Source organism: Netta rufina (genome assembly GCF_964035555.1).
Source record: "Netta rufina genome assembly, chromosome: 1".
NCBI lineage: Eukaryota > Metazoa > Chordata > Aves > Anseriformes > Anatidae > Netta > Netta rufina.
This window is the reverse complement of record NC_140123.1, coordinates 7,091,768-7,106,806: the sequence shown is the minus strand read 5'-3', so window position 1 is coordinate 7,106,806 and position 15,039 is coordinate 7,091,768. Positions and strand designations below refer to the sequence as shown.

At 39.0% G+C, this 15,039-nt stretch overlaps 1 protein-coding gene across 6 annotated transcripts in view; it reads right to left on the bottom strand.

The window, feature by feature from the left end:
• The window catches only part of DLG2 (discs large MAGUK scaffold protein 2), a gene marked incomplete at both ends in the record, with an annotated part of 1,073,896 nt that overhangs the window by 268,383 nt on the left and 790,474 nt on the right, over positions 1–15,039 (bottom strand). For all 6 annotated transcript variants that reach the window (XM_084304810.1, XM_084304812.1, XM_084304813.1 and 3 more), the window contains one exon: positions 10,646–10,801. In XM_084304810.1, coding sequence (XP_084160936.1) covers positions 10,646–10,801 — 156 coding nt within the window. The remainder of the gene's footprint in view (positions 1–10,645; positions 10,802–15,039) is intronic.

The window sequence follows — 15,039 nt, the reverse complement described above, 5'->3', positions numbered from 1 at the left end:
TGTTTCAAGGGTATTTTTAGACCAGATTCATAGACCGGAACAAAATATTTGAGATACTGCTTATGTATATTGAAAACGGGTCTCACAGAAGTTGTTGTTTCAAACAAAATAGTTATGGTGTGGACTTAGGTGTGAATGGACTGTTTGGATTTTCATGAAATCATCTGAAACATCACTAGACAATAACTGCGGGAGACAGTGTTAGGTTGGTGGGTAGCATCCTTTGTAGAAGACATCAGGATCCAGTTAAATTTCAATCTGGGGTGTCATGGTCCACCTCACCCTCCCCCTGCTGGGTGACAGACTGTCCAGGCCAAAATCCTCAGGCAGGATCCAGTTAAAAGTGGTCTGATATCCTTTTAGTCTCCTGGTTCCACCATTAACACAGAAAAGGCATTGGATTGGCACATAGGACTGGCATTCAGGAGTGTTTCTTTGGTCTTACTGAGAGATTGAATTTCAGGGCTTGCTTATAGGCTTGAAAAGGAAGGATATACCTTCCTTTATTCCCAGCTGTCTCTCCGTGGGTATGTTTGTAATCATAACAGCAGGAAAACCTTAATACTAGTGATTTACAGATGTTTTCTTTGTAAGAACTGACATTTATTTCTTCTCTAATGACCTAGTTAAGAAAATACTGCTATTTAACTAAACTGTGTTAATATTTCTGTGCATTTTATGCATTAAGAATATACAGTTTAATTTCCACGAGTGCAGAACATTTAAAAAAAAAAAAAAAAAAAAAAAAAGTAGATCTATAGCTCACAGAAAACACAGTATCTCTGAAAATCAAACTATATATTCACAAAATCACAGAAACACAGATTCACAGAATGGATGAGGTTGGAAGGTACCTCTGCGTCCATCTGGTCCCATCCCTGCTCAAGCAGGGACACCCAGAGCAGGCTGCCCAGGACCACGTCCAGGTGGCTTTAGGAGATCTCCAAGGAGGAGACTTGACAGCTTCTCTGGGTAGCTTGTGCTAGTGTTCTCTCAATTGCTCAGCACAGAAGTGATTTCTGATGTCCAGACTGAACCTCCTGTGTTCCACTTTGTGCCCACTGCCTCTTGTCCTGCAACTAAACCACTAAATGTAGCACGACTCTTTACACCCTTCCTTCAGGTGTTTATAGATTTTTTTGAGACCCCCACTGAGCCTCCTCTTCTCCAGGCTGAACAGCCCCAGCTCTTTCAGCCTCTCCTCACAGCAGAAGTTCTCCAATCCCTTGATCACTTTGGTAGCCCTCAGCTGGATGCTCCAGTATGTGCAGGTCTTTCTTGTACTGGGAGCTCAGCACTGTACCTAGTACTCCAGGCGCAGCCTCATCAGTGTTGAGCAGAAGGGAAGGATCACCTCCCTCGGCCTGCTGGCCATGCTTTGCCTCATGTAATCAAGAATATTGCTAGACTTCTTAGGCTATTCCTACAATACAAAACATTTCCCAAATTATAGAATAGAAACAACTTTTTTTTTTTTTCCTATTTCCTTTTAATTTTCTTCTATTCTGTGTAATGATATTACTTATCTTTCTCAATATAACTAAGAAGATTATCATTAATGATAGATAAAGCAGGACAAATAGAATTACATGACTGCTCAACTAAACAGAGTTAGTTAACAGCATAACTAGAAATAAAGCCCAGCAGCTCTAACCTGAAGCATCCCATCTTAACCTGAAAGGCTTCTGTAACTTTACATAATTAACCACTTGAACTGTAGAGATTTTATGCCTCTACAGATTAAGTTTCTCCTGCAATCATCTCTCTGAGTTTTCTAAAGGTGCAGCTTTCTAATCATTTTAATTAATAATGTCCAAAATAGAAATCTCTTCATTAAAGAAAAAGGAAAGAGCATGAGAGTCTATAGGAATGTTAGTGCTTATCAGGATCGGAGATTCATCCATGCAAAATAACAGGAAAGCTGAGCATCATTTTTCTTTCATTAACTACAACAGCAATGTGACTGGATCATTTACTTAAAGAGAACACTTGAATCAGGATTTAAAAGAAATTACAGGAAACTGTTCCAGTTGAGACTTTTAAAGTTGTTAATTAAAAGTAATAAGGGAAATCCACAATTCATTTGTATCATTTCCAAAATATCCTGAATAATTTAAGGACATGCAGGGACAATCTACATTGGGACATTGCATTCCAGTTGTAGAGAGTTAATCAATATCATTTATGCTGATTTTGTTTTGTGTATAATATATAACTATAAAATATTGAAGTTCTTGAGCTGCATTCAGAAGCAGCCCAGACCAGCTAAGCATTATGGGCACGTAGCTGGATGTATCTGCACTGCATCTTGTCAGCCACTGCAATGTGTGTTCCCACTTGTGAGTCAAGCTTATTTTTAGAAATGTCTAGGTGCCAGAGTTAAAGAGGTACTTGAATTTCTAAGGATGTTGTTCAGGGAGTTAAGACTATAACACTCACATAGCTAATTCTCACTGAAATCAGCAGCAGGATGCCTCAATGCTGATCAGTATGAACATCACTACCCACATCAGACTCTGTGATGACCAGTTTAATACCTTAAATTGCCTAGGGGCTGATATATATTCTGTACTTCTGAATGCCTAAATATGTGTTTAGGCACAGATATGTCTAAAAGTCAGTTTTGTCAGTGGTGCTTATTCTTTGAAGATGCCACCTTATGGTTTTAGTGAAATACTTTACCAAGGCTTATTTTAAATGTACCATTTTTTTTCTAAGTGCTCTGTGACTAAAAGATGAATTTGTTTCCACTGACAATGAATAAGTTGAACCTTGGTGTTGCCTATTTTGCTTTGCTCCACACAAAGAATTGTTCATTTATTCCCTTCCATCATCTTTAAGCAATGCTATTTAATGGTACTAGTTCCCAGATAGCTTGCTGTCTGTGGTTGGACTGTTTAAGATGAAGATCAGTCCAGAAGTTGATTCCAAGGTATCATAATAGGTAAAAGTACAAATCTGCTACAATTATGTTATTAAATATTTAAACTCATTTGTCCAAAACAGACTCAATTCCAATTTTGCAAATTCTTTATTATTATTATTATTAATTTATTTATTTTTTCTCAACGTAAATGAATATGACTAAAACAGAAGAAGTTCATTGTCAATTCAAGAAAGGTGGTTGTGTTTATCTGGGGCAAGTTGAAGACTGAATTTCATAATCTCCATGCTATTTACTGCCTCCTTGATAGATCTCGTCTTCAGGTTGTCAGGCATTTCAGAAAGCTCAAAATACAGCTAGATGTGTTTTGGGAGATATAATTCCAATATTAAACACATGGTATTGAAAAGGGGACGATGCGTACTCCCGTATGATGTGAATTTCAATGATGATGACAAGAGCCTCCCTGGAAGGCAGCTACACACAAGTACAGCTATATGCATCATTTTGACAATAAGCTTGTTCCCAGCAGGTTATTGTATTTGGTTTATGTGGCAAGGGTTTGGCAGCAGTGGGGATGCAGAGGTGGTCTCTAGAGCCCAGCAGCTGCCCCATGTCAGGTCAGAGCCAGCTCTAGAAGGCCCCAAAAGGGACCCGTTGCTGGCCAGAGACGAGCCATGAGCGACTTTGGATGGGCCTCTGGGAGAGCAGAGTTAAGGAAGGGAAAAAAAATCCTGCTGCACTACAGCAGCTGGGAGAGAGGGGTGAGAACTGAGAAAGAAGCAGCCCTGCAGCCCCCAAGGTCAGTGCAGAAAGAGAGCAGGAGGTGCTCCAGGCATACAGCACAAGTTCTCCTGTGGCCCGTGGAAAGGCCCCTGGTGGAGCAGGCTGTCCCCTGCAGCCCATTGGTCCCACATGGAGCAGATCTCCATGCTGCAGACCATAAAGGAGCCCCTGGTTGAGCAGGTGGATGTGGCCTGGAGGAGGCTGCGGCCCATGGAGAGCCCCTGCAGGAGCAGGCCCAGGGTCACAGCTGCAGCCCGTGGAGAGGAGCCCACGCAGGAGCAGGGAAACTGGGGGGAGCTGCCACCCGTGCTGGAGCAGTTTGCTCCAGAAGGATGGACCCCGTGGTATGGAGCCATGTGGGAGCAGTTCCTGAAGAGCTGCAGCCTGTGGGCAGCCCCCACAGGCTCAGTTCAGGAAGGACAGCATCCTGTGGGAGGGACCCCACATGGAGCAGGGACAGAGAGTGACCGTGAAGGAGTGGTGGAGACGAAGTGTCAGGGACTGACCGCAGCCCCCATTCCCCATTCCCTTGCACTTCTTGGGAGGAGGAGGTGGAAGAGAGTAAATGGGAGGAAGGTGTTTTTAGTTTGCTTTTAGTTTCTCACTGCTCTAGTCTGCTAGTGATAGGCAGAAAATAACATTAATCTCCCTATGCTAACTCTGTTTTGCCCAAGGCAGTAATTTGTGGTTTATCTCCCTGTCCTTATCTCAACCCATGAGCTTTTCTTCCATCATAATGTCTCCCTGTGTTCTGTTGAGGAGTGGGAGTGAGGGAGTGGTGTGGTGATGCTTAGCTAGCCATGGGTGTGAAACCACTACAGTTATTGTGAAGAAAAATCCACACAGATAATAACAAATGAGAAAGAACACTATAGCAATAAGCACTAGAGAGCCCCACCATTCACACCTCTGTGAAATGGAGTTACCTTAGGTTCCTGCTAAGATCAGTGAAAAGAAAACATCACCTTCTCAGCTGTCCCTTCACACCCTGTAGAGGGATCTCAGGGATCCCTAAAATGAAATCAAGTGACCATAATCAGTAGTGCATAGCACTGTAGGCATGCACTAGTCACTGAGCAGAGTGGCCCTTGTGTGCTCATGCTGGCAGCTGTGGGAATTCAGCCACACATCAGAAGTAGCCCCACATATCAATCGAGCCGATGGACATTACAGGCTCATTACCAATATGCATACCAATACACTTACGCACAATTTTATTTGCATAACTCTTTTGAGTCATGTGATGCTCAGTTACCCCTGAATATCAATGCAAATAGCATTTTGTTTTCTCTAAAAGACTTTGCTGCAGAGCCCTGTGCCAATAGTATCTTTTCCCCCTAATCCCCATTGGTGAAAAAGTAGTGGATGTCCCAAGAACTGTTATCATTAATTCATCCAATACCTTAAAATCATTAATTGTGTTATTAATAACACAAACTGCTGTTAATAATAGGTTGCAATTGTCACAGATAGCACTAGATTTCAGAGATGCTCATGAAATCACTGTTAAAATACTTTCATAGACTGGGAAAATAAAACACAACTCATTAAGTACCTTGCCTAAGATTGAAGATCACAGTGTCAGCTAGAACTGGGCCAGGCTTAAAGAAACTAATCTTAATTTAAAAAGCAAGCCAAATATTTTAAATTCAGGCACCAAAGCCCCCAAAGTGGGATCTGAAAGCTCACAAATACCAGACTTAGGATGAACAAAATTTTCATTTATTTCTAAGAATGGATCATGTTTCCAAGCTTTTCTCCTATGACTACAAAATATGGTTTTCCACTACATGAATTCAAACATATTGATGCAATCACGTGGCCTCATGATCAAAAGCTGAGGAGAAAAACAAACAACTATGAAAGAAAAATATCCCACAAATTAACAATATTGAGGCTACCCTTTAGCAAAAACTGTGCAGGCAACTGGAGTGCCAAAAAAAAAAAAAAAAAAAAAAAAAAAAAAAAAGACAGGGAAGTCAATTTTGTACAGAACTGAAGCACTTTTGAAGTGTGTCATTGTGATGAATGTAATGAAGCTCTCAGCACAAAGACCATGAACTCAACATGTTCTGTTACATTATGCAGGAACAAAGTCTTTTGTTTGTAGAAACAGTGTTAGTCTGAGCTACAATTTTCTTTTGCTGCCACTTATCTTCTAATTGTACATATAATTGTTAATAATGACAGAGGACAAGACATGAAAATCCTGTATCCATTCCCACTTGCTGCTCTCAAAGGGAAACCTACTACTCCAAAATTTTCTCAAAATTTTCTCTCTACTTTGATGGTACAGATTTTTTGTTTCTGTCTTAAATGGGACAGGTTTTCAGCTCTTGAACATTGACACAGACCTGTTAACGTCAATGCACAAGATCTGATCAGAAAACAAATAACTTTAATCCTAAAATGTGAGTGTATTGTTCTAGACTGCAAAGCCTCCCAGAAGCCAATATAGATCACCATAAAAGCAAAGGTTATAAACTTGAATTTATTATAGACAAATAAGGCTTTGGCCTATGAATTCTCTTTGCCTATTAAGTTAATGAGCCTTGACAAAGTGATCATCTGAGGAGTAGCTAACAAATTATCTGGAGCAGCAGTTTGAAAGGTGTTGGCTGGCTTACAAGCATTTCAGTTGGGAGAACAAGACATCATGTTCCTCTTCTTTTGGGAGAGCTATTTGTCAAATCAAATTTCTTGCAGTTCACCAGCAGATTCTCAGTACTGGAGCACTGAAATACAACAACTGCAGTTACCTAAACAAGCAATAACCCCTGCGCCTTCCTCAAACCTATGGATAACAAATTCTGAATTTTCTAGAACCTCTGAAAGAAGACAGACCACTTCATATTTGACTGGAGAGCAAATCAGTATATAAACTGGGGGAATAAGACTCTGAGGAATTAATGTGAGTAAAGGGAGACTCCTCAAGATACTTGGGCAATATTGGAGGATTTTTTTGTAGTGCAGTTCCCAATAAAGATGGTAGCAGAAATAAGAAGATAGTCTTCTTATGGTTCTTCCAAATATTCAACACAATGCATCCCTGAGACACATCACCTTTGTGAGGATTAAGACTGTAAACAATGAACACTTCTGAAAAAAATAGCCACTTCTAATAGTGTTAATACTTTTCTAAAATATACTGTCCAACTACAAATACTGGGTCCATTTGGAAATTGGATCATGGTGTGTGTTGTAAAGCTGTAAAGCACTTTCCTCACAAAAGGCATTTCAGTGAAAAGTATTTCAACTGGTTTCTTCCATGGTCAGTTATTCAAAAAGTCCAGTGGAAAAGCTGACAGCATTTGAGAATATCAAAAACTGTCACATTTTCCATCTGAATGTAATTACACAGTGGGGAGGGAGTATAAATAATAGCAATCAGTTGCCTTTACCACAGCATATAGCAGAGTATATTGCAGAGCATTTAACCAGGAGTTGTGTCTTTTCTCATCTTTTTGTAATCTCTCTGAAGTTTTTGTTGGAACACTGAAACAAACAAAGTGGTTAAATGCACAAGCACTAGGGCTTATTTTTACATCAAGCTGGAATGAAGAGAAATAAAACCTTGTTATTAAAGGCAACCATTAACTGACACTCAGTAGAAAAAAAAAACAAACAAACAGTTTTTTAAGTCCTGATAGCAGGTCATCAAATGTCTGATGACCAAGTATTTAATCAATAACATGGCAAAACAAAAGGATTTTGTTTCTAGGGCTCCACTGATTACTGGCATCTGAATATCTGGTCTGCAGGTAGTACCCTAAACAAATTCACCCTTATGGTGCAATTGCCTAAAGTAACTAGGAAAATAAAACTAACATTCACATTTTAAAGAAAATGTACAGCATTGAAGAAGCTTTCAGGGTAGGGCATAGGTGCATTACCTAAGTGTTCCCTAGGCTTCCAACCTTAGATGCTATTGTACTGGGGTGTACTGGGTCTGGCTGGAATGTTAATTTTCCTGGCAGCAGCCCATTCAGTGCCGTACTCTGTACTTGCAGCTGGAACAGCAGTGTTATCACACCAGTGTTGTGTCTACTGCTGAGCAGCAATGGCACAGCATTGGGCCTTTCTCTAACCCTCCTAGGGGGTGGGCAAAAAGTGAGGAGAGAAACATCACTAGGGCAGCTGACCTAAACCAATCAAAGGGATATTCCATACCATGTGGTGTCACACTCAGCAATAAAAGGTGGAAACAGGAAGAAGAGGGGAGGGGTGGGCTCTCGTTGAGAAGACGTTGGTCCTCCTCTCGAACACCGGCTGCGTGCGTTGAGGCCTTGCTTCAAGGACGTGGTCAATCATCGCTCATTTGTGGGAAGTAGAGAGTAATTTCTTTCCTCTGCATTTCCATATAGCTTTCATTTATTTTGTTTGTTTGTTTTCCTCCCTTTTTCCCCTTTTCCCTTTTACTTCCCCTTAGTTAAATTGTTTAGTTCATGGTAGTCTTTATTTAATTATTATAACCTGGTGTGCTAGCTCTAAGGAACAGTACGGAGCACAGAGTGAAGTGGAGACACCACGACTAGGCTCTGTGACCAGGTGGGGACTCAATTGCTCTTGTGCACGCCGAGACTGATAAGCTGCACTTTTTGCTACCCTGAGCCAACGACCTGTCATGTTTTCACAAATGCTGTACCCTAGTGTACTTTTGCTCATTATAATATCATTATAATATCAAAACACACCTCAATCTCAAAAACTACCCACCTCCAAGGTGCAACCACCCCTCACTGAGCATGCGCTCTGAATTTCTCAGAGCCTATTAATTTAAAAGGAGACGGGAAAACTTTCCACTAATCATAACTAAGATATGCTTGACTAGAGTCACTCAAGCTCCACCTAAAAGATAGAAAATAATATAAATTGGCCTAAGAGAGAGGGGATGTCAGAGGAAGATACCATCGTCAGGGAAGATACCATCATTAGAGAAGATACCATCATTAGGGAAGATACCATCATTAGGGAAGATACTGCCATCAGGGGAGATACCATCCCAAGGGAATACACCATCCCAAGGACCTCCTGACCCCTGGGATCAGTAGACAGGCTGATCCTCTCTCTCCTCCCGCCCCCCCCCATTGGGATGCCTTTGGGTGAGATCTGAACACTTGGTTATACTGTGTTTCTCTGCGGAAACTTAGAAATCTCTATAGAGTCTTTGTGCCTTTTAACGCATAAATTTCCAGGCTGTGCACCAGTGTCACCTGTGTATTTCATGCATGCTAGCTTGCTTTTGCAGACAGTAACCATTGCCAGCAATCCAAAGAACCTGTGTACCTGTTGCTGTAAGAAATTGCACTTGATTGCATTGTTTCTAGCCATGATTATTCTCATTAAACATGACTAGAGTAAGGGCAGTTATACATTATTGGTGAATCCGTGACCATGGTAGTTCAGTGCTCTGAATCCAACCAGACCCCTCTATAGAGATTCACCATTTACTGAGCGATGGATTGTACCTGTCTATGGTTAGCAAGTTACAGTCTAATCCTCAGTGCTCCCAATGCACACTTGCATGGCAGCAAATTCCCATGGAACCCGCTTGTTTCACTTTCTAATTCAGGTAGGTTCCTCTCTTTCTAAAAGGACCACTGTTGAATAAGGATATTTTTATAACGATCTCCTCTGTTGTCTGTCTCTGAACATACAGAAGAATTGTAATGCTTATAGACAAATTACTCATGTACGTAAAGATCATTTTAGTTTTCTTTTTGAATTATTACTTCCTTTAAGTTAGTATCTGCAGAGAAATTAAAAATATTGTGGATAGATTTGTTAGTGCCTAGCACCCTTCTGGATTTATTTATACCTTTATAGAAATGTTGCCCTTAACACTGTTTTTCAACCATATCTGTACTGGCCTCAGCAGCTGGACTAACCACTTTGTCCAGTGATTAAGCACCCTTTTACAAATTCTAGAAGCTACACAGTTTTCATTCTAATAAACCAACAGCTTCTGTATGGTCTTACCACATCTGTTGCATTTTTCAGTCATATTTGTCTTACTGCTTTTTTAATTTATCTTCCTATTTCATAGCACTGCAATGACTTCCACAGCTGTTTTTCTAATCCCCAGGGTTTCTTTCCTGTTATTGTATCTTACGTTAATTTAGCGTTTTACTTTCTACTTACACTTTACTTTCTACTTAACACTTCTGCTCTCCTCTTCCCACAGTACTTTGAAAAGTGCTTTCTGTGCTAAATGTTTATGATCAATGCTCCAAACACAATTATTTTTCTTCTGCTGTAGAATATAAAAGATGTCCTGTTTGCAAATAGTTTGCTACTATGCTAACAGACTATGGAAGAGTAGCCAGGTTACGCTACCATGCAATTTTGAATAGTATGTTTTTCTTTATTAGATATTTCTTGGAGGTAATCGCTAATTATTTTATAGCAACGTCTTCCATTTCTTCAATTAGGAAAATGCTCATCATTTTAGGTTTTACTAACTGTCCTCTCAGAGCACAGATAGCCTACAGAGTGCTAAATTTTAAACATGCTTTCAACCATGACTTGGTGAAGGAGGTGATTTTTCTTTTTTTCTCTTTTTCTTCTGAGTGGCTTAGGCAGCCACCCTGTAAACCCAAAGATGCACAACACAGAAATCAAATGACTGAATTCAAACCAAATTACTACAGCTTTCAGTGAAGTCTTAGTTACTTTCCATATCTACAGATAAACATGTACTGAATTAAGTTGTAAAATGTAATACATATGACATAGCCTGTTTTGGAGCACCATTCCAATGGATCAAAACATTGCCTGTAATCATCACTGGATTTTGGATGACCAAAATTATATTCCAAGGTAGCATATATCTTCCAGTGGTGCAGATGTTAAAGCATGGTTAAAAATAAGCGTAAGCTGCAGAAAAAGAAGATCTATGGTGAAGATGCTATGAGATAAATCTAATGATGTTCATGCACTCTAATGAAGGAGGTGAGGAAGAAGCGCATGCAGTACCTGGTGATGTCAGAGTCAGGGAGCAGGCCTACGTGGTAGTGGGGATAGGGAGCTGTAAGAAGGAAGCTTTTGTCACACTCAACAGGGGAATAGTGCCTAGGAGAAGGTGGTTTATCACACAGTTTGTTCACAGTGCTGTAAACAGGTTCAGGAGGCCTGGTGATACAGAGACAAGAGTAAAAGATCAGGTGCATATTAGTGGCCAAGAATACAGAGAAAACACAGCAATCAGTTTAAAAGCATGCACAGCAAATTTGTCAAGACCCTTTCAGTAAAGTGTGCTGTTAAAGGAGACATTAGAATTTGAAGAGTGTTATAGCATACAAGCAACTGCATATAAATATAGACCAAATATAAGTGTGCCATAAAACTGACTTACAGAAGTATGGGACTGAAAGGGAATACCTTACCTCTGAAGTTCAGTGACAAATTTTCCCAAATGCTCTTTTTTTTTTTTTTCCTTATTTTTCTTTTTCAAACATTTCTTATGTTACACTTAGAAGAAAATATTATGTTTATTACATGAAAACAGGTGTTTTTACCCATTAGGTTAAGACGAAGCATATATTATTTGTTTAAAACAAAACAAAACAAAACAACTTTTTCCTGCCTCATTGTCCTGAGGCTTTGCTAATGAAGCTGCGGTCAACATGACCACAGCATATGCTAGAACGACACTGTAGAGATGGTAACACTGTGCAAGCAATTCATGGCAGGTAATTCCTTTCAACAGTTCTTTGCTCTCTTTTTGGATTTGGCCTTCAAAATCTGATTATGCAGACCACATCCCAAACAAGTAACCTTGCTGACAAGGCTACAGTAATCTCACTTGCACTCTTGCTCCAAATTATGGACAGCCACCTGTGAGGCTAGATATGAGGAATAATGTCCTAAAACTGGCACTGAGAGGTCACCTAGTATTTCTTTTCTGCTGTCTAGAGTTCAACCACTTGGGAGAAGAAATACTTACTAGGAACCTCCCAGGGAGCCTCCCGGTGAGAGTGGAGGAGGGGATGAAGCCTCAGGGATCCACAGGAGACAACCAGCAGTTTTCAGAAAAAATGCACCACATAGCACATTTCCAGACATGTAACTTCTCCAGCTATTGTGTGGGCCCCAGCAGATACCCTGGGCCTACTGGCAAAGTGAAGCTTGACTTATAATTTCCTGAGTTTCTGCTCTAGAGAGTGCCAAGATATAATTGCTGTCATATCCTAGCTTCTGCCAGAAGATCCAGTACATGGCACTGTCTTTAATCACAGCAACACAGCATTAGCCAGATGAAAATCTTATTTTACAGACCTGAAAATATCAAGAGACCAGGCAGTCAATGAAACTCTTTTGGTTCTTCTGGCTATTCTGTACCTCACACAGGTGTGGTTTGTGCTGTGACTTTCACAGGTACCAGAATTTGTTATGGTTGTGGGTGCACTGGCAGAGTGCACCCACAGAGAACATATTTTCCTTTGTTGTTAGTTTCTGGTTTTGTCCTTTGGGGAAAAAGGAGTAGCTAGCTGCTTTACGTAAAAATTTGTCTCACTTAATGTTAATAACATTATTCATAGCAATCTGACATATGATTTGAGAACTCTCTCTGGCTGACTTTCCCAGGAAGAACTTTACAGTTAAAAGTGGCAATTTAAGGTTACCAGCTATCAAAACAGCAAAGTTGTCACTCATTTGATTATAAAGCATTCTGTCAGGCATATAGCACAATTCTTTTTAAAATGAACTTAAGATAGCAAATGTTTTTTTCTCAGCATATTTCACACTTGTTTCAGAGGGCTAGATTTAATAATTTATTTACTACATCAGTTGCTGTTTTCAACAGTAAAAATCCAGAGGAAAAGAAAAAAAAAAAGACTACACATACATTTATTTTTGACACGTACTGCCTTTTATTCACTCAAAAATCACTTTTTTTTAGACAATATATTAAAGAACAAATAAAAATAAATATAAATGATGCCTACTGTGAAAGAAATATTGCCCTAGTGCAGGAAGATGGATACAAAATTGTAGATTTATCTATGGCTCAAGACATTAACCAGTCCATAAACAGCTTACTCACTTATTAAATACAAGCTACTCATCTCTGAGTGGTAGATGACAAAAGAGTATTGCTACCCTTTGAAAAATTGTGAATGCTCAAACTATATTAAGTCACCAGTGACGTGACTGACCATCCAAGCTTGTGCTGAGACTCAAATCAAGCTATAGAGATGGACAGATACGAGGGATTGCTACATTAATGGGCAGTTGCAAACTGCTTCCAAAAGCAAAATGAAGATGAACATTCAGCATCACCCTAGATATTGAAATCAAATTACTCCTTCAAATATAAACACAGGTCACGAACAAAATGTCTTGTGGAACCCAGGAAATTTTAAAATATTTAGTATTTTCTCTCCTTTCAATCTTGCTGGATGGTAGGATGACAGAAAATTGGAACAATCCTTTCTCAAATGACTGTGCCGATGTATAAAGTCCTCTGTTCATTGCTGTAACACAAATGATACTGTGACCTAGCTAACAATATATTACCCGTAATTGAGTTGCTGAGAATTCTTAAGGTTAAGGACAAGAATTCAAACCTATCCTTTTAATCCTTTGCTTAGAATAGGATTCCAGACATCAGTTAATTTAAAATATAAGTGTCCTTATTGTAAGGCCTATGAAATGAACTGATATCACCACAAAACTTGCCATCAGATGTCATTTTTTGTGGTCATTAAAGCCATGGACTGATCAGGTTGCTTAGATACTTTCATACTATTTAGACACATGGCTTGCTGAATGGTAACACTGGACCCTGGGTACATATCTGGACCCTGGCTATACATTGTATTGGAAAAGGAAAAGCAAGAACTTGAAAAATAAGTAGAATACAACATCAAGCATCAAGCTCAAATCAGTATAAATTTATGTTATCTTCTAATTTGATTTAGCAAATGTAAATTAAATAGGATAAAAATAACTGAAAGCATAAATAATGGAAAGGAAGAGAATGATTAAAATATACTGGGGAGATTGCTGTCCTGGTCACCCAAATTGTGGTTCATGTAGGACAGTAACCTTTAAAAGTCATTTAAGATACTTGCTGAAACAGCCTATCTTCAAATATCATCCTGACTTCTCACCTTGTTCTCTATGGCAAGCTAGTACTTATCTACAACAGTGCCTGCCTTCTTTGGAAAACAACAATCTTTCAAAATAAGTAAAAGTCAAAACACTGAGGCCTTATTTTATGATGCATTAATTCCTCAAATGAATCAAAAATACATGCAGCAGGTATACCATGTTGTAACTAAAATGTAAAAGATGGCTATATATTTTTTTAAAGACTGAATCACTGTAGTTTACTTGCAATTGCATCACTTTCAGAGACAGCAGGTACAGCTTCAGAGGGTTTGTGTCTATAATAAGTACTAAGCAATGTTTGCAATTCTAACAATGATGAAGGACAAAGAACTATGTTTTAGAATGCATTTTGTTCATTGTCTTAATTTCACAGAAGAATACCCTTAAAATGTCAAATAGAGTGAATATTAATGTATACTCAATAAAATGATAATAAATTTATCCAAGAAGTAATTGTCAAATATGAGTATACTCTGAACAATAACTAAATGCTTCTGTATTATCTTAGTTAGCGGATTTGTTCCTTTTCTGCTTTTAAACTGTTTGTTGTTGTTGTTTTTTGTTTGTTTGTGACTAACATAGATTACAGTTCTTTGTTTTTATCTGCAAACTAAAATGTAATCCCTATGATAAATGAGAACAGCAACTCTCATTTGGTCAGGATGGACAGGAATAATTAAGTTAGAAAGAGAATCGGGTATACAAGAGCAGAGGAAAGGCATCAGAAAGTATCAGCAGTAGCATAACTTGAGCATGCCTCAGCAGATAATTCAGTGACTGCAGAGAGAATCAAGTCATTCAGTGCCACAAGGTAAGCTTTTAAATGGTAGCTTGAACAGCAGATAGCAATAAATTACTTTTCTATCCCCGAAAAATTGAAAGCTGGAATGTTAATCAGTAGAGAGCTAGCTGTAATGAGGCAAGATTTCTAGGGTAAGGTTTAACTAATTTGTGGAACAGCAAAAAACAATAAGAGGGGGAGGTAGAGTATTGATCTGATGAAGGTTCTGTTTATTTCTTTCATAACAGATTGTGTAAGAAGAACAAATCCTACTAGTTGTTCGTTCATAGCCTTTATTTTTCTTTGTTTGGAACATCATTGCGTTATTATTTCAGGCTGGCTTTATTGCACAACAGAAGTTATAAGAAGATGTCCTTATTAAAACTATTATCTCCTCAGCATCATGCAGAGTCCTCAATTCAATTTTAACTTTTCTTATTGCAGAATTCTGTTTGTGAAAGTTCAGTTGCCA